Raw genomic sequence first — 22385 nt, forward strand, 5'->3', positions numbered from 1 at the left:
GCTTAATATCTTAATGAAGATTTTGTGAGGATTTAGGAAAAATCACTTGTACATTGTGTTCTTCCCATTCTCCAGAAGGGCTTCACTCCCCTGCATGTGGCAGCCAAGTATGGAAGCCTGGATGTGGCAAAACTTCTCTTGCAACGCCGTGCAGCTGCAGACTCTGCAGGAAAGGTACATGCTTTCAATGGTGTGTTTTATTTCATGCATGTTTATTTTTACCTTATTTTTTCCCTTTATTATTGCCTTTAAGAAATTGGACACAGGGGTTTCAAGTCAATCAATCATTTTAATGCACCTTCATCAGGGTCACCTCTTCCATTGTTCTCCGCCAGCTTTCCCAAACCCCATCCACACTCTCAAATTACACGGCTCCATTTTCAATTGTGTACACTGAATTTGATCACTGCATTTGCCTGTTCTTCATCTCTCCATCCATTTGCCTCACCTCCTTGTGTACCTCCCTGCTGCCCTTCAGAGAAGAGGAAAGTTCACCATTGGAATCCTCGCCTGAGCGTACTGTACTTCGATAGTGTATTTTAGTTATGGAACTCAGTCAAATGTTTGCAGAAATATTTGTGTCACTGATGAATGTGTGCTGGTTAGACAGGGTGGAGGTATCCCCTCAAAACCTTTCATATACACACCAGTTCAGAAGGGGTGTCTTTACTCGTCTCTGTTATGAAGAATTCTTGTTGATGTCAATGTCATTTATTTATATGTTTATTTATTTAGTGCTGGTCCTAGGGTTTGAATTCAGGACTTGGATGCTTTCCTGAGCTTTTGTGCTCAAGGCTACTGCTCTCCTACCTGAGCTACAGCTCCTCTTCCAGCTTTTTGCTAGTTCATTGGAGATAAGAGTCTCATGGTCTTTCTTGCCCAGGCTGATTTCTAACCACAGGTCTTCTGAATAGCTAGGGTTACAGGCCTGAGCCACTGGGGACTTGATGGCTATGTTATTTTTCTTTTTTGGTCGGTTGTGGGGCTTGAACTCTGGGCATGGGCGCTGTCCCCGCACTCTTCAGCTCAAGGTGAGCACTGTACCACAGTGCCACTTCTGGCTTTCTAGTGGTTTTTATTGGAGATAAGAGTCTCACGGCCTTTCCTGCCCGGGTTGGCTTTGAACCATGCTCCTCAGATCTCAACCTCCTGAGTAGCTAGGATTCCAGGTGTGAGCAGTTTAGACTTTTTTGTTCTTGTTGTTCCACTCAACTGCCTGTTGCTAATTGTGTGCTCAATCATTTTCAGCGAATTTTAATTTACCTTTTCAGTTCATACATTCAGTATGAAAATTATATCTTTATTTTGACTCTTTACTTTCCATTGACTGTATTAATGAATTAACACCAACTTAATTGAACTCCATGCCCATGCATCTCCATAGCTGCAGGGCCGCTGACACTAATGTATTAATGCCGAAACTTAAAACACACCTTTACAGAATGGCCTCACCCCGCTCCATGTCGCTGCTCACTATGACAACCAGAAGGTGGCGCTGCTGCTCCTGGAGAAGGGTGCTTTCCCCCATGCCACTGCCAAGGTGAGCACCACAGCAGATATTAACTACATGCCAACCCTAACTCCAACCATCACTGTAGCTCTTGGTATTGACATCTCTTTTTATTGTTTTGTTTCTACTAGCTGCTTCTACCAAACTTTTTAAAGGATTTTAGAGTCAGCAGATATTCAGAGGGTGGTCTTTTAAGCCATGGAAATGAATGAATCTGATTGCCAATATTTAACGTTGTAGATACGAATATCTAAGTTTGGAGGGATGAATTATGATGGAAGCATTGTGGGTTTCACTTTCTATCCTGTAACACAGAATGCTATTCATTCTGCTATATGAAAGACTCCTGTTCCTTTTGTCTTTAATTTTTTTTTCACTTGTGCGAACTGCAGTGTGGATTTTTAAGTCCCTACATGAGTTGGGTTGTGTATCTAGCATCTACTTCCTAAAGAACTCTTAATCATGCCTTTTGGTAGGTCATTTCCCACCGTTTGACTTGCTCTTTTGAAATGTATATGAACATGTAAATGAATGTCACACAACAGAAGTTATCATCACAGCTTTCATTTGTTCACTAATATATTTTGAGAACAATTGTGGTGTGTGTGTGTGTGTGTGTGTGTGTGTGTGTAAGTCCTTGGGCCTAATATTCTTCCTTAGCTTTTTCTCTTGAGGTTGGCACACTACCACTTGAGTCGCACCTCCATTTCCACTTTTTTTTTTAACTGGGTAATTGAAAATAAACATCTTGGGGACTTATCTGCCTAGACTGGATCCAAACCTCAATCAATCAAATCTCAGCCTCCTGAGTAGCTGGTATTTTACAGGCATGTATCCCAGAAGCCACTGGCACCTGGCAAGAACATTTACAAAAAGAAATAGTATTTGTTGTGATGAGAAAATATCCATATTCTATTAGATGAAGTGGTAAAAAACGAACAGCATATATGTGCCAAACACTATGCTCTGCATATATATCCCATATCTCATTTAGTCCTGTGCAAAATCTGATGAGATTGGTATTGCAATGTTCTCATTTTGCAAACAAGAAAGTGAGATTTAAGTAGATGTATTTCTTAAATAAATTTCAGAGTTACTGTTAGCTTCCGAACTTTGGAGCTGACATTTTCAACCTCCAGGTGTATTGCATCCTGACACAATGGACTTCTAATTTCTTTAATAGGATACGTACACTATTTAATTGTATATATATATATATATTTAAATGGAATATTCCATATGAAGCATATTCTGTGTAGTATCATACCTTTTGTATGTAACCAAGCTTGATATTATGAAGAATTATAAATATATGTACATTTGTACACATACATACATGCACATAGACCATTTTTATTCATTATAATTTTCTCTCCTTTAACACACAGTCCTTTGATCTTTAGAATCTCTCACATCTTTTTTTTTCTGTCAATTATCCAGAACATTCTCTTAGACTTTATTTTAAGTCAGGGAGAATGAGGTAAGTTTTAGGTATTTAGTTAAAAACACTTTTACTCTATGGGGTAAAGGACTCTTCAGATCTTGCAGATTACAGACCAATAACCCCTTTTCATTTCCCAGATCAACACCACCACATTAATGATGTATTCCTGTCTCCAACCATATGAGTCTGATTAACAAATACCCAGATAGCTTACCTAACCTTGGTAGATAAGATGGGAGGAATGGGGAAAGTTGGTACAGAAATTAAACAAAGAAACAACAAACAAGCTAGGTTCCAGTGGCTCACACCTGTAATCTTAGCTATGCAGGAGACTGAGATCTGAGGATCGTGGTTCAAAGCCAGACTGGGCAAGAAAGTCTTTTATCTCCAATTAATCACTGGAAAACTGGAAGTGGCACTGTGGCTCGAAGTGGTAGAGCGCTAGCCTTGAACAAAAGAGTGCAGGGACAGCACCCAGGCCCCAAGTTCAAGCCCTGCTACTGACAAAAAAAACAGCCCAAAACATGATAGCAAAAACTTGTAAGGTCCACAAAAGTCTATGTACCCTTATTCAACTAAACTCACATACTCAAGTGAAATATTCTCCAGCATCTAGAGCATCACCTAGAGAACTGCTAAGCTTGCTTCAGAAGCTAGAAGACAAACATTTGTTACAAATAAATAGAAATATGTTAATTTTTTGTTCAAGAAGTGGGAACAGGGTATAGTATAAGACCATGGAAGACTGACATTTGAGAGTGCATAGAGACATTTAAATTCTCACAATCTCACAACTACATTTTAGTGTTTTTCTTTTTCTCCTCCCCCTCCTCCTCCTCTTCCTCCACCTTCTTCTCCCTTCCTTTGCACATTTTGCAGTTAGATTTAAGGAGGTGGCAGGATCTCAGAATATCTCTTATTGTGGTCTCACCAGAAGCAGCAAATCGACGTCCTGTTAACACCATTGTGACAAAGCCACTGTTTTTTTACTTCTGTCTCACGCAGTGCTCTTGAAAAAATCCACCTGATTTGATAAGGGAAAGAAAACGATGTATGCTCCAGACTAACACTAGTTCCAATGATTTCCTTTTTCATTTTGTTTCCATTTAAGTGTAGAGTGTACTACTTGGCTCTTGTCAGCAGTGTATGAGAGACAATAACCTCATGTTATGAGCAGCAGGTTGTGGGAAGAAGAGGATCTCAGATTTACATTGACCAAGGGGTTACTAGAAGCTTGATTTAAAAAATATTTTTTTTGTTTGAAGACAGCTATTTAAATTCAGTTCTGACACTCTCACCTTTGTATTTCTACAACTGCCTGGCTTAACATTTATTGCTCAAAGTACAATCCCATCAGAAGCATATTAGTAGTAAGATAGTAATAAACACATAGAAAGAATTCCAGTTTATTATGTGTTACTAGAACAACATCTAAAATAGAGCCTGCAGTACTGGATCCCACAATTCAACAGCGATGTGACACACGATCTAGTCAGCTCAGGATAGGTTGTTTTTAGTGGAGAGAGGCACAGAAATGGAACTTCGGTCTAGAAGAGTTGAAGAAATAGGAAATGGAATCTGGAAAAGAGAAGACTAGACAGGAAGATGTGAAATCCACCCTCAGGTACATCTTAAAGGACTGTGAAGTAGAAGAAAGCCTGCCTTATTTTCTATTACTGTTTAGGAAAGAACCAGTATTATAAGGAGACTTCAGCTTTGGGCTCTTTGTACCTGTAACTAACTGACTCATGGTCTGATGGGACACTCTTTGGTGAAGATGGTGAATGGTTGAATGGAAACTTTTGATTAAGTGAGACTCTGGATTAACTATCACCTTGTTTTTTTTTTCCTTTTCTGATGATTATACTTGTATGGTTTCTTTATGTATACTTATATATTTATTATTATAAATACATATTTATGCATATCAGCAATTGTTAAGCATTCTGTCTGTCTGTCTGTCTGTATGCTCTCATTCTTGTGTTAGAATGGTTACACACCTTTACACATCGCTGCCAAGAAGAATCAGATGCAGATCGCATCCACACTCCTGAATTACGGAGCCGAGACCAACATTGTGACGAAGCAGGGAGTCACTCCACTCCACCTGGCCTCCCAGGAGGGCCATGCAGACATGGTCACTTTGCTTCTGGACAAGGGAGCTAACATCCACATGTCAACCAAGGTATTGGGTTCTAGCCTCTGGCTGCAACCAAGAATCTTTCAGGGGATGGTGAACAGAAAACAATCCAGTATAACTTGGAACAAAAAGAAAAGGACACAGGGATGTAGCCTGTTCCTCAAAGATGGGAAGAGAGGCAAGATGTAGAAGGATTCAGAACACCATGAGAAGCAAGGTAGTTGCTCTTCTCTACCAGGATGGGCTATATTTTTGCATCTTGATTTTTCTCTGCACTTTCAAATCCTTCCTTCCTTCCTTCCTTCCTTCCTTCCTTCCTTCCTTCCTTCCTTCCTTCCTTCCTTTCTTTCTCTCTCTCTCTTTCTTTCTTTCTTTCTTTCTTTCTTTTTCTTTCTCTCTGTCTCTGTCTTTCTTTCCCTTCCCTTCCCTTCCCTTCCCTTCCCTTCCCTTCCCTTCCCTTCCCTTCCCTTCCCTTCCCTTCCCTTCCCTTTCCTTTCCTTCTTTCTCTCATACAAGATTGAGAGTTTGCTCATTGGCTGGCACTCTACCAACTGAGCCATGCCTCCATCCCTTCAACCACTTCTTTTGTTAGATTCGTTTTCTCAGTTTCATCAAGTGACATGAGGGTCAGGAGAGCCTACTCCACAGGTCTCATGAGCAAGCGCCCCTGTCAGCCCAGACAGCTCTCATTTCTGCTGGTCTGGATTCCAGATTCAAGAGGCCTGTGTTCAACAGGGTTAAAGTTGAATGTAAATTGGAAGTGAGGATGTGAAGTTTTTCCAAGCACAGATATCTACCTCAGAATATAGCTACAAGATGCATAGGAAGAGGAGGAAGGTATTTAATAATAATAAGGATATGAATACCCTATAATCTAAAATATAAACTCTATAAAGGCAGGAACTTAAGTAGGAAAATCGAGGGGATGGATTAGGAGAAATGAGAATATTGATGGAAGGGGCAACATTGATCAAGGTGTATTATACTCACAAACTAACATGTTGAATTAGAACTCCTTTGTAAATTTACTTAAGGATATTTTTTTTCTGGTCCTGGATGTGAACTCAGGGCCTTGGCACTGTCTCTGAGTTTTACTAGTCAAGGCAAGTGCTCTATCACTTGAACCACAACTCCATTTCTGGCCTTTTGGTAGTTTGTTGGAGATAAGAGTCTTACAGACTTTCCTGCTTGGGGTTAGTTTTGAATGATAACTCTCAGTGTCCTGAGTAGGTATGTTTATAGGTGTGAGCCACCACTACCCAGCTAAATCTTTACATGCCAATTTTGTTGGATGAGAGCTATTTTTGTATATTGAGATTTCTATATGTGGCATTGACTGAATAAACTATTCTATCTCCTATTTGCTCCCCCCATTTTTTATTTATTCATAACTGTACTTTAATTGTATATTTAAATAAATCCAATGCACATATACCAAATATTTTTACATAAAACCACCCAGTTTATATATACTCCTAAACCTGTGAAAGTTACTTTTTAAAATTTAGCATCTAGAGGAAACCCTCACAAAACCCCCACAAAAATAGGTACACTCTAGAGGCTGGAGAAAATTATTCTGAACTCATTTCTTGTAACATGATATTGATAGAAAATACAAATTATTGCTAAGGTTTTAATATTATTGCAGTAATATTTGTTTGGTAACTTATTTACAGAGACAAAGAGATTCAGCAAGAGGCAGATGCAGGTTTGAAATGAATGCTGTTTCAAATCTTATTAGCTGAGTTATTTTAAAAACTCGCATCATAGATGCCCAATATAGAAAATAGAAAATATAATTTGCTGAAGGTGTTAGTTAACTCAGAGAATAAGTCTCCGATCAAAACAAAGTAAGATAAAACAAAAGCCTTCACTTCAAGAGTTTGTCTCAGCTAGGAAAAGATGCAGTTTCTTGGCAGAGGAGATGTTTTTCAGGGTATATAGTATAATTGAGAAGTGGAGGTATGGCTCAGGGAATAGGATGTCAAGCAAGCAAGCTACTGAGCAAGCATGAGACCCTGAGTTCGAAACCCAAGTGTGGGAAAAACAGAAACCAAACCCCAAAGGCGGATGGTGTAGATTTTCCTCTTTGATTGTCCCCTCTGTTTGCACTTTCTCCACAGAGTGGCCTCACATCCTTACACCTTGCAGCCCAAGAAGATAAAGTCAATGTCGCTGACATTCTTACCAAGCACGGGGCCGACCAAGATGCTCATACAAAGGTAAAGCCCATTACTGTCGAGGCTGCAACAAGTTCCAACCTGGATGCTTCCCAAATGCTCACATTAGCCCAGATTAGCCCAGGTCCAGGACACCCATTCTCAACAGTCCATTGGAAATGATGTCATTCCTCTTGCTAACAAATTTATCACAGGTCCCTGGGTTTGCTGGTCTCAAATCCACCTGGAGAGTGCGGTGTCAGGATACCAAATAGAACACTGATTTTGCAGGGTGAAGTCCATCCTCTCCCTCACTGAGTTGGCTGGTCCTTTGTCTTTGTTTTTCCTTTCTGTGCTTTCTTTTCTCCATGACCTTGTTCTGGAAGAAGCACTTTCCTTTCTGAGCCATGATTCAAGCCCAGTGTGTGTGTGTGTGTGTGTGTGTGTGTGTGTGTGTGTGTGTGTGTGTGTGTGTGTGTGTGTGTGTGTGTGTGTGTGTGTGTGTGTGTGTGTGTGTGTGTGTGTGTGTGTGTGTGTGTGTGTGTGTGTGTGTGTGCCAGTGCTATGCTCTGAATTCAAGACCTCAAGCCTTCACTTGGCTTTTTCATTCAAGGGTATTGCTCTACTCCTTGAGCCATACCTCCACCTCCAGCTTTTTGCTGGCTAATTGGAGATAAGAGTCTCATAGACTTTCCTGCCTGCCCAGGCTGGCTTCAAACCGTGATCCTCAGATCTCAGCCTCCTGAGTAGCTAGGATTATAGGTGTGAGCCATCAGCAGCTCACCAAACCCAATCCTTAAGCCTGTCTTAGTGGTACCTTTCCAGGGTCTCTTCCTGAGTCATTCTACTCTGTTTTCAAATAGTCACCCCTGTGCTTTTCTCTTGATTCTTTGCAAAGTAACTTATCTATATCTTAGGACTCCCTGGCTGATATAAAGTTCTATGTGCTTGGGGATCTGTCCTTATCTATATTTGTATTGAATAGATGCATATATCATCTGTGAAACTGTACAATCAACTTGGATTCCTTCTGAAATATTCCAGACAGAATTGCTCTCCCTTTGGCTATTAGCCATTTCAAAAATAATGCATTGAGTTTGTGATCTATTTATTATTATTATTAACCTGTTTATTATTTACAGCTTGGTTACACTCCTTTAATTGTGGCCTGTCACTATGGCAATGTGAAGATGGTCAACTTTCTTCTGAAACAGGGGGCAAATGTGAATGCAAAAACCAAGGTACAATTTCTTATGTTCATTTTCCTTTTTTTCCAAGCAGACATACAGCCATATGAATGCTTCACAGGCTACAAGTCCCCCCCCCACCCCAAAGCCTTTTCTTTTTTTGGTTGTTGTTGTTCTAAAGTGATTTTGAAAAAAAGCAACGTTTGGGACTTTTCATTCTAAGAACCTTCCACATCCATGTAGGTTAGTGGCTGAACTGCTTCATTATAAAGTTCAAGTAGCTGACATCGATTTAACAATTTACTGTAAGATATAATGGCATATGGGGCCAGATCCAGAAGTTCTCAAGGAGAATGGAGAGCTGACTTGATCCCAACAGTTTTTCCCAGTACACTGAAATGATCTGCTTCAGCAAAGCAAGTTCGGAACATAACCTCCCAGCTCAGTGTACCCAGATTAGTTCAAGTTGAAGAGATATGCATGCTCTATCTACTCCTATTAACATACACTGTAACTTGGAGACTCCCAGTTCTTTGATCCAAAGAAATATATGGTATGCTCTGTTTTCAAACTCACAAATCAGGAATTCCTAGTTCTACTCGGGCTGATTGCTGTAACTTATTGAGCACATTCAGAGGTTTTCAAAAACATCACTCAAAATGCTAATAAGGCTTGGCACTGATGGTTCATGATTATCATTTGCTACTTGGGAGGCTGAGATCTGAGCATCAAAGTTCAAAGCCAGCCTGGACAGAGAATCTCAGAGACTCTTATCTCCAATTAACCAGCTAAAAGTTAGAAGTGGGGGTGTGTCTCAAGTGGTAGAGTGCTAGCTTTGAGTGAAAAAGCTTCAGACGCAGCCCCAAGACCCTGAGTTCAAGTCCCAGCACTGGAATAGAAAAAAAAAAGTACGAAAACGAACACAAAATTTCACTGTTAGATTTACGGTGAACAAGCAGTGGATATTATACTATCCACAGCCCTTAAATCAGCAATGAAAAACTAGCTTACCCTACAAGTTTTCTAGGAAAGAAATTGCATGTATAATGTCCTTTCCCATTTTTAAATCTCCATGGCATTCTCATGTTTAATGCTAATTGGTGAGAAAAATATACCTAAGGGTTAGAATCATTTGGAGTCTGCTTCTCTTGTGTTTCGTAAGCGAGGCTTTTGCTTTGTTTAGCACAGCAGAAGGTGTGAGGGAGGGCCTGCTGCTGAGCGTTGGGTTGCTGGGAAAATGGGGCTCCGAATAAACAAAACATCTTTTGATGGTTTTGTTGTCAGTAAGACTAGGAAATGGGAAACGAAGGCTAACCTACTTTCTTTCTCCCCGGGCCTATCAACCACAGAACGGCTACACACCTTTGCACCAGGCTGCCCAGCAAGGCCACACGCACATCATCAATGTCCTGCTCCAGCATGGCGCCAAGCCCAATGCCACCACCGCGGTAAGCAGAGCCTCCCTGCCAGCCTCTCTTTCTTCCTCTCTTGCATCGGTGGCTTCTTGTCTGAGCTAAGTTCTCATCCAGGCTCCTTAAGTAACCTCCTGGACTGTGGAAAGCCCCAGATTTCTGGCAAACCAGTGTGACTTCCCAGGACTGTTAGCCCAGGAAGGGACTCACCATTTGGCAAGGTTCAAGTTGGCTCTCAGGAGAGTGGGGGGGGGGGGCTCTGTGCTCAGCATTCTGGGAGTTCTCTGCTTACAGCTGGCTCTCAGATGTGAGCACAGACGCTCCCCTCCTTCTCTGCTTTCTTAAGGGAGCCCCAAGTCGGAGCTGCTGCTTCTGCTGCTGCTGCTGCTGCTGGCTCAGACAAAGCTCATTGGGATGTGGAGCCATTGAAATGTAAACTAAGTGGTGTAATTAAACAAACCCGGGGATCCCACGCTCTAGGCCTGGGCTGGAGGCTGCTTGAATTGCTTGCTTGTGTTATTTGCCTGCATACTGAGCTCTTGCACAGCTGTAGTCCAATCTGTTACCCTGTCCTATGCTGAGGGGTTGGGGGGGGCTCTGAGCTGACCTCACTGACCCCTGGTGAGGAGTAAGGGTACTGGTATTCCCCCAGTACTTTGGGGAGCAGGGAGCAGGGAATATCATCCTCAGGGCCGGAGGTACTTTCCTAAAGCTTAGTAGAGCATTTGCAGAAGATGTGTGACCACCTTAGGGGTTAAAGCATCAAGTGCTTCTTATTAAAAAAGAGCAGGCAGATGCAAGCTTGTTGTGTTACCATGGTGACCCGGGCTATAGTCTAAAGAAGTTACAAAGACAGATTTAGATGTAATGGTAAAAACTAGTGATTTTCCCCGAGCTGTGCCTTGTTTTGGAAGGAAATGCTGGCTCACGCCGCTGCTCGGGTGATCTCATTGGCTCCCCATCACAGTCCTCCCTCTCGGGTCTCACTCTCCTTTTCCCTCTCTCCTCTCTCTCTCTCTCTCTTCAGAATGGTAACACCGCCTTGGCGATTGCAAAGCGCCTGGGCTACATCTCTGTGGTCGATACTCTGAAGGTGGTTACTGAAGAGGTGACCACCACCACCACGGTGAGTACCAGCCACCGGCCGGCCTTGCTCCCGCCCTCTGGATTATCCAGCCACATGCTTTTCCAGTCACACTCTGCAGAGCTTTTAGAACTGAACAACTTCTTCTTCTTCTTCTTCTTCTGCTTCTGCTTCTGCTTCTGCTTCTGCTTCTGCTTCTGCTTCTTCTTCTTCTGCTTCTTCTTCTTCTTCTTCTTCTTCTTCTTCTTCTTCTTCTTCTTCTTCTTCTTCTTCTTCTTCTTCTTCTTCTTCTTCTTCTTCTTCTCCTTCTCCTCCTCCTCCTCCTCCTCCTCCTCCTCCTCCTCCTCCTCCTCCTCCTCCTCCTCCTCCCCCTCCTCCTCCTCCTCCTCCCCCTCCTCTTCCTCCCCCTCCTCCTCCTCCTCCTCCCCCTCCTCCTCCTCCTCCTCCTCCTTCTTTCTCCTTCTCCTTCTCCTTCTCCTTCCCCTTCCCTTTCCCCTTCCCCTTCCTCTTCCTCTTCTGGATGTTGGTGAATGTATTGCAGAATCTACACAGAAGTATTCAGATGCAAACACCTAACACAATGAAAACAGGGGTTTGGACTTCTTTTCTTCAAGGGGATTCAGTGCAAAACGTGGGAAACATAGTTTTATAATTGTAGCAAAGTACCTTTTTTTCCCCTGTGACATTTCCCCCCTCTGGCACCTGTGCACTTTTTCTCTAGTTGTATGTGGCACTTACTGCTGTCAGAATGATACCAAAGGCCGCAGAGGACTCAGCTTGGGCCTGGGGAATGAAGGAGCCTCTAGAAAGACGCCAGTCTTCTTGATTACATTGCTCCCTGGCTGTGTCAAATATACTCTATAAAGAGTGACAATTTATCCTTACTTGTATTTCTGACTATTAGTTCTTATTCAAAAAGACAGCTCATGAGCTTAGGAGGTAAACTGGCTATACCATGAAAGAATATGTATTTAAAGTCTTTGATTTTTATTGTTTAGTACAACTCCTGGTTCTTTAAGAGAGAGCAGTGATGGCCAGTGGCCTTTGCCACAGAAAGCCTGAGAGAGTGAAGGGCCTGACAATCCCATTGAATCTTAATGCTCTCCAACCATTCAGCTGGAGTAAGGCCTGCAGAGGCCATTAAGAGGGGGCTCCTAGCAGGAAGGTGGAAATGCTATTACATTTGTGTTTCTTGGGCTGATCAGCTTTTAAAATCCAGCACACAATCAATAAAGAATCAGTTGTTAACTCATCTCTGTCGAACAGAGAATCAGAGCAGCCAACAAACATTAGATGTTCTGTAGAGAGACAATAGAACCATAAATCAAGAAATGAAGAATTCTGAAGAAGTTTCTCGTACATACTCCAAGCCTGAGAGAAGTTTTGGAATGTTTCACTCCTTGGATAGATGGGAGAGGAAAGAAAGAAATTGCATTATCTAGGCTGACAGCAAGTCCCCTTGACATGTATTGAAGTAGATGGAATACAGTTGGCTTAATGGTGAGGTTTAAATAAAGTGTAGCATGATTTATTAATGAGCTGCAAGACCCAGGCAGAGTTTTTAGATGAGAGAGAATATTAAAACCTTTCACCAGCAGACTCCAGTGTTTTGCAAAATTTAAAATATAGCATTAATAAATTGCACATGAAAAACTCAATCTTATCCCTGTCTTGGAGTATATTTGTGTTTTGCTTTATGAGGCTGGATTTTTTTTTTTTTTTTTTTTGGTCATGGGGCTTGAACTCAGGGCCTGGGCACTATCCCTGAGCCTCTTTGTTCTCAAGGCTAGCACTCTGCCACTTGAGCCACAATGCCACTTCTGGTTTCTGAGTGGTTAATTGGAGATAAGGGTCTCCTGGGGACTTTTCTGCTAGTGCTGGCTTTGAACTGCAGTGCTCATATCTCAGCCTGCTGAGTAGCTAGGGTTACAGGCATGAGCCAAGCTAGCTGAATCTTAATTGCTTTTTCTTACTAGAAGATTTATAAAATTTGTTAGTCCAGAAAATTCTTCATATTAATAGTCTGTACACCTATGCCTTTTTTTGGCATTACTAAAACCATGTTTATATCACAAATAAATGAAGTAGCAAGATTGGCCAAGCAACCAAGTACATCTGTGGTTAGAAAGTGTTTTTCTTTTCCTTCCTTCCTTCCTTCCTTCCTTCCTTCCTTCCTTCCTTCCTTCCTTCCTTCCTTCCTTCCTTCCTTCCTTCCTTCTTTCTTTCTTTCTTTCTTTCTTTCTTTCTTTCTTTCTTTCTTTCTTTCTTTCTTTCTTTCTTTCTTTCTTTCTTTCTTTCTTTCTTTCTTTCTTTCTTTTTCTTAGGTCCTGAGGCTTGGCCTGTGCACTGTTCCTGAGCCTCTGTGCTCAAGGCAAGCACTATACCACTTCAGCCACAGCGCCACTTCTAGCTTTTTCTAAGTAGTTTATTTGAGATAAGAGTCTCATGAACTTTTCTGCGGGGCTGGCTTCCAACTGTGATCCTCAGATCTTAGCCTGCTGAGTAGCCAGTATTAGAGGCATGAGCTTCTGGTACCTGGCTACCCTGATCTTTTTTGCTCAAGGCTAGTGTTTTACCACTTGAGCCACAGCTCCACTTCTGGCTTTCATTGTTATTGTTTTATTTTGGCTTGGTGTTTTTGGTGGTTCGTTGGAGTTAAGAGTCTCTTGAACTTTCCTGCCTGGGGTTGGCTTTGAACCATGATCCTCAGTTCTCAGCCTCCTGAGGAAGTCATTTGTTGTTATTAGCTTTATGACTTTTTCCATGCTGTTGCAATCAAGTGTGCATCTTGTCATTAATTTACCGCTAGATGTCAAACTGTACCTCTCTTGCTATCTTGAACCTGCTTTCATTCATTTTATCATCTGATTCATTCTTTTATTATTTATTGGAGATCAAAATAGATGCTGCATGCTAAAGAGCCACAGGTGCACTGATACAGCATGCCCTCTTCCAACAAGTAGCTTCACAGTTTTGCTCCAACAGACATAAATTTTAACTAAGATCAGTAACACCATAGAATGACATGTGTGGTTTATAGCTATTATTGAGAGAAAATGACTTTAAACATAAAGATCTGGAAGCAAAAAAATACTTTCTTTCATCTCTCTCTCTCTCTCTCTCTCTCTCTCTCTCTCTCTCTCTCTCTCTCACACACACACACACACACACACACACAGACAGACACATAATACTCACATGTGTATGTGTGAGGGAGTGAGTTTTACTAGGGTTTGAACTCAGGGCCTGGGCACTGTCCAGTAGTTGTTTTATTTTTTTTCTCTCAAGGCTGGTACTTCTCCACTTGAGCCACAGTGCCACTTCCAGCTTTTCTGCTGGTTAATTAGAGATAAGTTTCTCATTGCCTGGACTGGTTTTGAACTTGGATCCTCAAATCTCAGTTTTGAGTAGTTAGGATTACAGACATGAGCCATCAGTGTCCATTGCCCAGAACATATTCTAATAGCCACCTTTAAGCCAGTCCTCAGATACTGTGTTGGAAATTGAGCACACCTGATATGTGTGGAGAGGTCACATCTCCAGAACATTTAGCTAAAGGGGAAATCATAATTTCTCTTTGAATACTCTGAGTTGTGGCTTTTATAGTTGCTCCCACATAGCTATTATTTTTCATACTTGCTTTCTGAGCATTATTCCTCCTTCCCAAAAGGCGAAAACAAAACAAAACAACAATAACAAAAAACCCTATTCTCAGAATTCAAGTTGCTAGGTAAAAAGCTATTAAACCAAATATAAATCCTTGCAGTATTTCTGCATTCTGCTAAAACAACGCAGTCATCATTCACATTAGCTAAGCAAATACTTTATCTGAATGGATACTGTTACTGGTTATATCTTTTGGTGCTGTTTTTTCTTTACTCTCCATTTCTCTGAACTGATTTCTCATGGAATTATGAGTAACTATTTTGCAATGTGGAATTTGGAGCTAAAACTTGATATGTAAAGTTATTCTTTAGTGAAATCGTCTTACATTATATTTGGTTTTTTTGGGGGGAAGGGAAAGGAGAGTTTCCAATCATTCTTTTCCCATTACAATTAACATTTATTATAACCATTAATATTCACATGGCACATGGCTGGGTGCCAGTGGCTTATGCTTATAATCATAGTTACTCAGCAGGCTGAGATCTGAAGATCATGATCAAAACCAGTGAAGCAGAAAGATCCATGGGACTCTTATCTCCAATTAAAAGCCAGAAGTGGGAGCTTCAGTAGTGCGTTTAGCACGTGGTACTTATAAAAGCCAGAAGTGGAGACCTGGCTTAAATGGTAGAATGACAGCCTTAAGTGTAAAAGCTAGAACACACTCATGGAGAGCAATTATAAGATTCAGATTTGAGTTGTAGGACCCAAAACCCTTGTTCTATCTATTCCCACATAACCAAACTTGGGTTTGCTGAAAAAGTAACTTCATAGCCGGGCGCTGGTGGCTCACGCCTGTAATCCTAGCTACTCAGGAGGCTGAGATCTGAGGATCGTGGTTCAAAGCCAGCCCGGGCAGGAAAGACCGAGATACTCCTATCTCCAATAAACCACCAGAAAACCGGAAGTGGCGCTGTAGCTCAAGTGGTAGAGCGCTCGCCTTGAGCTGAAGAGCTGAGGGACAGCGTCCAGGCCCAGAGTTCAAGCCCCACAACCACCACCAACAACAACAAAAAGTAACTTCATAAGAATTTTGTGCAAGAAGTATTTCTACTCAATTTTCAAAAAAAAAAACCTCCCACAAAACAGTACCCTTCATTGATTTTGGTGGGAATGTCATATCATAAATCAATAACATTTCCTAAAGTCTGTGGATTCATCAGCAAATAATTTACAACTATTAAGCGATGACAGGAGATGCTTCTGAAAGATCAAATCAAATCAGATGGTTTTACCATTCCAATTGTGGTAGATGAATTATAGCTGTTACACAATGACAGTTTTCCATCACTTGGATTCATAGCAGGGTTATTTGAGTAGTCATGTGCATTTTCTTTGATCAAAGAAATTTTACTTTGATTTCCTTCCTTCCAGACTTCTTTACCCCAAAGCATGAATAAAGTCATTGTAAGAGAGCACAGAAAGGCAGTAGTGCATAAAGGAAACATTGCTGCTGCAGAAATTTCTGAGACATTTTGGAATCATGATTTGTTTTTCCTTAACCTTTGCTTTTCTAATTTTACTTTGAAATGCACAGTGGGGAAGATGAGACAATTTTCTATTCTCCCATGGATACAATCACTACATATTTGCCAGAAGGACTCAGAGTAAAGGGGACACATTTCTGGCAGCAGCAGTCAGCAAACCCAATCAACTAAGGTTGATTGGAAAAACTATGAGATATGACTCATCCCTCCACTTGTCCATCAGCCAGCATCAATTATTTACCTTATCTATAAAATTTTAAACTCATCATATTTTATGTTGCATATAATCACTGGTAAGTAGAGCATAAACTAGTTAACTAACTACTAAAATAAGAATCAGTATCAACAATCACACACATGTATATGCTTATGAATATGCTTATTTATATATGGTTGCTTATCTGTATATATATTCATATATATGATTATATATAATGATGTTATTATACATAATATGATATATAATAATCATTTTATATACAATATTATATAATATATGCAATATTATTTACAGTATGATTATTATATATAATCATATATGAACATATATGGTTATTTAAATATTAAGGAAATTTATTACCAATCAACTGAGTTGCTATGGCTCACATCTGGGGTTCTAGCTACTCAGAAAGTAGAGATTGTGAGGATCAAGGTCCAAGCTAGCTCTGACAAAAATTTAACAAGACCCCATCTCAGCCAACAAGCTGAGAGGGCATGGTGATAAATCAGTAGAGTACAAGTGAAGCCTAGGTAGGAAAATGGTAAGCTAAGTAATTAACCTTTAGCTAGAAATGTGAGATCCTATCGGGAAAAATAAATAAAGCTAACAGAACCATGGTCTAAGTCCTGAGTTTAAATCCAAGTACTACCCCTCTCCAAAGAAACAGAGTAGAGTTTTAAGCTGAGTTTTGACTGTTTTTCTTTTGTTTGCTTGTTTTTACTTGCTTTGTATTTCTGGGGATGACAGGTATGCACCACTGTACCTAGCCATTGAGCTTCCCCCTTGGGTGAGCAAACAGGTGCATGCTGCCACACAAGCCATTGTTGAGATGGACTCTCATGAATTCTAATGCTTTCCCAAACACCTCTTCCAAACGAGCTAAAATTAAAGACTTGAGCCACCAGGTCTGATTTATCCTGCACATTTTCTTAGAGTCATTGTCCTGAGCTTAGAACTTCTGTAAACATCTTACATATATTTTCTAAATCTGCTAAAATTATCTCAACTCACAACTAATTAAATTAGTTACTAAATGACTTACTTTTATTGTAACCAGATAGATTATTACACTAATTTGTTAAGTTTGTTCATTCAACAAATATGTATGTACCTCTTATTCTTCTCTAACGTTTTAGCTGCTTACTTTTGTCTTTTCTGTAACTTTTATTTTTCTTTCTTTCTTTTCTCTCTCTCTCTCTTTCTTTCCTTTTTTTTTCTTTGTCAGTCATAGGGCTTGAACTCAGGGCCTGAGCTCTTTCATTCCAGGCTAGTGCTCTACCACTCTGAGCCACAATGTCACTTCTAGTTTTCCATCTTGAAGCAGACTCTGTGAGATTGTTTAAACATCACAAGAAATATTTAGGCAAGCTGAATTTATTACCCTGGGTCTCAAGTGTGCCTTCATCTGCATATCATAAATCTTTCTTTGTTTCTTTCTAGTCTTTCAACTAAGATTCTCTTCAAAAAAACAAACATTTAGTAATTTTGTAATTTTTTTCCAGTCCTTTAATTCCAGGGCCTGAATTCAGGGACCAGTTGCTGTCCTTGAGCTATTTACCCACGGGTATCACTCTACCACTTAAAGCACAGCTCCATTTCTAGCTTTTTTGGTATTAGAGATAAGAGCCTCACAGACTTTCCTGACTGGACTGGCTTTGAATCTCGATTTTCTGATCTCAGCTTCCTGAGAAGCTAGGATTTCCAGGCATGAGCCACCAGCTTCTGGATGTTTTGTAAAATTTTAAATGTACTTATGCATAGTTTCACATAATCAATTTCTTAGTCTAGATCTGAGAATTGTCTACTGTTTCAGGTTTGTGGAAGGAATCTTACTCTAAAATAGCTCCTGTTCTTATGTGGGAAGCGATAAATAGATCAGACACACTCAGTGCATGTGACCTGGTTTGTATGATATCCTAACAAGATCATAGTAGACAAATAGAGTTGAAGAAGTAATTTACTAGAGAAGGTCAGAAATTGTTTATCCAAGGATATCATTGCCTAATGATATAAGAAAAGAGGGAAATAAAGGTTTCTGGTAGGGGAAAGAATATGTGAGAAAACCTGAGACTTTAGAGAATATGATTAGCCTGTCAGTATCACGAGTCATCCAACACAGGGGCAGTATGAACTGAAAGGTGAAACCTCCCTTTCTAGTTTGGGCAGTTTGTGGTCATAGGACAAAGGACACATTCCAAGAGGTAGATAAGGGGCTATCAGGATGTAGTCAGAGATCAAACACACAAATGAATGGTCAGTGATTCTGTCTTTGGCCAAGATCGCTGCACAATGTTAAGCATTCAGAATCTTATGCCCTTGAAGCTTTTGGCTCCCAAATAGGACAAAGCAAACGCACACCCAAAGTTTTCCATATACATCATCAACTCATACCTCCTGCATCCAGTCATAGTTTCCCTGGGTCTTTAGCGTCCCCACACAATGTGTTGTCACTTTTGTGATAGTCATTGCATTGAACAGTACACATCTCTTGAGCTGGTTCCCGGCTACCTTCAGGTATCTCTTAAACATCTCCCCAGTTCACTTAGCCTCTTGAGTCCCATCTGTTCTCTGCTTCAATGAGTTGAGCTTTCAGAGTTAGTTTCAGAGTATTCTTGAGGTCATATGGTCATGTGGTATTTGTCCTTTGGTGCTGGCCTAAACACACACACAGACACACACACACACACACACACACACACACACACACACACACACACACACACACACTATGATGTCTTTGGAGACTAGCATGCTGGCAGTACTCACAATATTTAATAAGTATGAGAGCTAAAAAGTTCAGAGGCGCTTTTAAGATTAATTTCATTTTTGCTTATAATAATGTTAAAATTATGTCAACTGTTTCTTGAATACCAACAGTTGCCAAATATCATTCTTAGAGCTCTGGCAACTATTACATCACGCAGCCTTCATAATATTATGAGGTATTACCAAAATCCTTGTGTTATAAATATGAACATTGAACCCAACAAGGGCTGCAGACTTGCAGGCCTTGTAGCTAACAAATGATGAAATTAGAACTTGAACCTAGGCAGACAGAATGCAGGCCCTGGTGTCTTCACCTTACACAATACATCAGGAATGAGCTGCAGTGCATTGAGCCATAAGGAAGCAAATAAGCAGCACAGTAGAATTGTAGCCCAATGAAATATGGTGGGACCTCTAATCCAGATGAGGTATGTCACATTTTCAGTGGCTCTGATTATTTATAGGTTCTTTCCCAATAGTTTTTTCTTTTAATCAGTTACCTTTGTTCATTGCCTCTTGGCAAGGCTTTTCTGGAATCATCACTTTGTTCGTTTTATGGAAGGCTTGAAAACACCAATCAGCACTTTCAATGTGACTATTAATGGCATTATTAGCAAAGGAATTTATTTTTCATGTGGAAACTCAAAGCAACTAGTCTTCTCTCATACAGCTTCACTAGTGTCCATGATCGTTTGTCATCAGAAAGAATAACTGGATATGCATAGAACAGAGCATGTTTCCAGATTCTATGTATGGATGAGATAGGATACCCAGGGCTGGCTGGCTTATTGCTGCTACTCAAGAATAGAACCATCTCTGAAGTTTTTCCAGCTTGTGTTTGGCTTGCTTTTAAATGGAGCATTAATGGCATTTGTCTTTGCAGACTATAACTGAAAAACACAAGCTCAATGTTCCTGAGACAATGACTGAGGTCCTGGATGTGTCTGATGAAGAGGGTAAGATATCCATTCAATCTTTCGTGCCATCTGTCATCTCAGGGGCAAAACTTCCTTTCCTCTGGGAACCAGGTTGATGCAGGAGATGACAATGCCGTCACATTTTAAATCCCTTTTGTCTCAATATTTCCATTACATGTGTGCTGGGGTGGAGAGGAGGTGGATTCTGATCAGCTTATTTTCTCCTAATATTATCTTTAATATTTAATAAACAATGTGACTAAGGGAAAGAAATTTGACACTGGAGTTGAAGCTGGAAATAGGTACCTAATACTAGAATCATTATTAATATGTATTTTTAATTATGTTCAAAATGTTTTTATTCAAATGCCTTAAAGACCTTAGTGTATTCCTTATATTAGGAAATCTCTTCCTTTTGATCAGTGCAGATGCACAGAGTCTGTATTAAATCCAGAGAAAATATGTAGTAAATAGAGAAAGCATATGCATTAAGTCTAGAGGGAATCTGTACTAAATTCAGAAGAAGTGAGCCTTAGAAAAGACTTAAAAACAGTACAACAACAAATAGTACAAATTCAGCATAAATAAGCTATTCAGTGCCTTATAGTTAGAAAAGATAAAAAGGAGTATTTAAAATAGTCAAATAAGCTTCAGTGGTGCAGCTATTGGTCAAATATGTATGACTGAAAAATTATTGGCATGTGTGTATAGATGAAAACATGCATATTTGATCAATTATTGCCCCCAAAGATGGCTGAGGCCTTAATGTTGATTTCTTCTACTGGAAAATATTGAATGTACTGTTTTTTAACTATCTTTCCACGTGAAATCATAAGGCAACACTTTATATTGAAATGTCTTTATTTGGAACTAATTTGTGACTTATTGGTAATAGACATTGCCTTATCTCAGCCTATATAAGAACTTTTTACAAGAATGAGCAAATGTTGGATCAGTGTATCATTATGAGTATGTTTAATTATATCACCAAAGCCAGCAGTCCAAGTTTTTATTATAATCTTGTGTTTCATTCTTGTATTGGCCAACTAATGTTCAGCATCTCTGTATGCATATCATATATTGTCTTGTGCAATATATGCATGTCATATATTGTCTTTCTCATCTTCACTTCTATATTGAACAGCCATTAAACAGTGTGGGGACCACTTTATTGATGGGGAAGCACTTAGTGACTCAGGTATTTAAGGATCTTGTTGGAGTGAAACCTTTTCCTTTGTTTTTAATATTTTTTGTTAGTGGTAGAAGCAGCTTGCTTAACATTTAAACTTTTGTGTACAATACTAATATTTCTCTTGAAATAGCATGTCTAATATGTTTGGAATTGTCTAAGATTGCATTTGAGGTGTGGATTTTATTAGCCTGTAAGTTTGGGGTCATGGATTGTTTATACTCATGATAATTTTAGCAACTATTATTGAGATTTCTTCACACAATTAGCTCATGCCATAAATATTGTTCCAGAGTAACATTTCATTCTTGGAATATAATTGTAGAGAAAGGTAATACTTTGCTAGCATAAAGTTGTCAATAACTAAGTTATCAGTTTTTAGATAAGATGTAAACTAAGAGTCCTTGAGAACACAGTGTAGTTACTATCATCCTCTTAAATACAGACCTATTAAATTAGAAGCCAAGCATGGTGGAGTACTTCCATCTGTGTGTGGTGCACAAGTGAACATTGGGAAGAAATGGGGAGGAAGCAGACAACTATGGGAAGAGAAAATGTTGGTTAAATATTGAATGTTAGCTATATTGGCTTATTTAATTCCCATGCTGTTTCTGTGTCATAGAATATGGACATTCTCCATCACTTTTTAGTTTGTTCTTGTGGATGCATCATAGGAAAACAAAATCAAATGTTGTCTCTTCGATGGAGTAGTAGAGCAAGGAAAAGAGAGAGGGAATGAGGGGGAGAATGTAAGCTTCTTGACTTGGGGTTCTTGGTTAAGGGCTCTATAATAGAGCTTTATTGTGTGTTAGCATCTTTGCAAGTACCTGCCTGTGTGCTGTGCTCATGTTCAATTTCACGTTCCTCATGTTCAGTTTTACCGATGTACAGGCAGTCATTACAAAAGTGGAATCATATTTTGTAATGGATGCTACCGTCAGCAAATAACTTCCTCCCTCTTCCTATTGTCCCAAGGTGATGACACAATGACCGGGGATGGGGGAGAATACCTGAGGCCCGAAGATCTCAAAGAACTAGGTGATGACTCCCTGCCCAGCAGTCAGTTCCTGGATGGCATGAATTACCTGCGCTACAGCTTGGAGGGGGGACGATCTGACAGGTATCCATCAAACCTTACACGTGAAGCTAGCTAGAAGTGTGTGTGGGTGATGCATTTGTCTGATGACAAACAAGTAGATACGATTAT

General features: G+C 40.1%; 1 protein-coding gene across 3 annotated transcripts in view; it reads left to right on the plus strand.

Moving 5' to 3' along the window:
- Nucleotides 1-22385, plus strand: part of Ank2 (ankyrin 2) — a 212764-nt gene that overhangs the window by 115951 nt on the left and 74428 nt on the right. For 2 of the 3 annotated variants that reach the window (XM_070022476.1, XM_070022477.1), the window contains 10 exons: nt 76-174; nt 1442-1540; nt 4942-5139; nt 7218-7316; nt 8396-8494; nt 9790-9888; nt 10880-10978; nt 19956-20028; nt 21134-21187; nt 22154-22298. In XM_070022476.1, the coding sequence (XP_069878577.1) occupies nt 76-174; nt 1442-1540; nt 4942-5139; nt 7218-7316; nt 8396-8494; nt 9790-9888; nt 10880-10978; nt 19956-20028; nt 21134-21187; nt 22154-22298 (1064 nt within the window). The remainder of the gene's footprint in view (nt 1-75; nt 175-1441; nt 1541-4941; nt 5140-7217; nt 7317-8395; nt 8495-9789; nt 9889-10879; nt 10979-19955; nt 20029-21133; nt 21188-22153; nt 22299-22385) is intronic. The other variant, XM_070022478.1, reaches the window with a different exon arrangement.

This window comes from Dipodomys merriami, unplaced genomic scaffold, assembly GCF_024711535.1.
Source record: "Dipodomys merriami isolate MVZ:Mamm:240054 unplaced genomic scaffold, mDipMer1.0.p SCAF_15, whole genome shotgun sequence".
Classification (NCBI taxonomy): Eukaryota; Metazoa; Chordata; class Mammalia; order Rodentia; family Heteromyidae; genus Dipodomys; species Dipodomys merriami.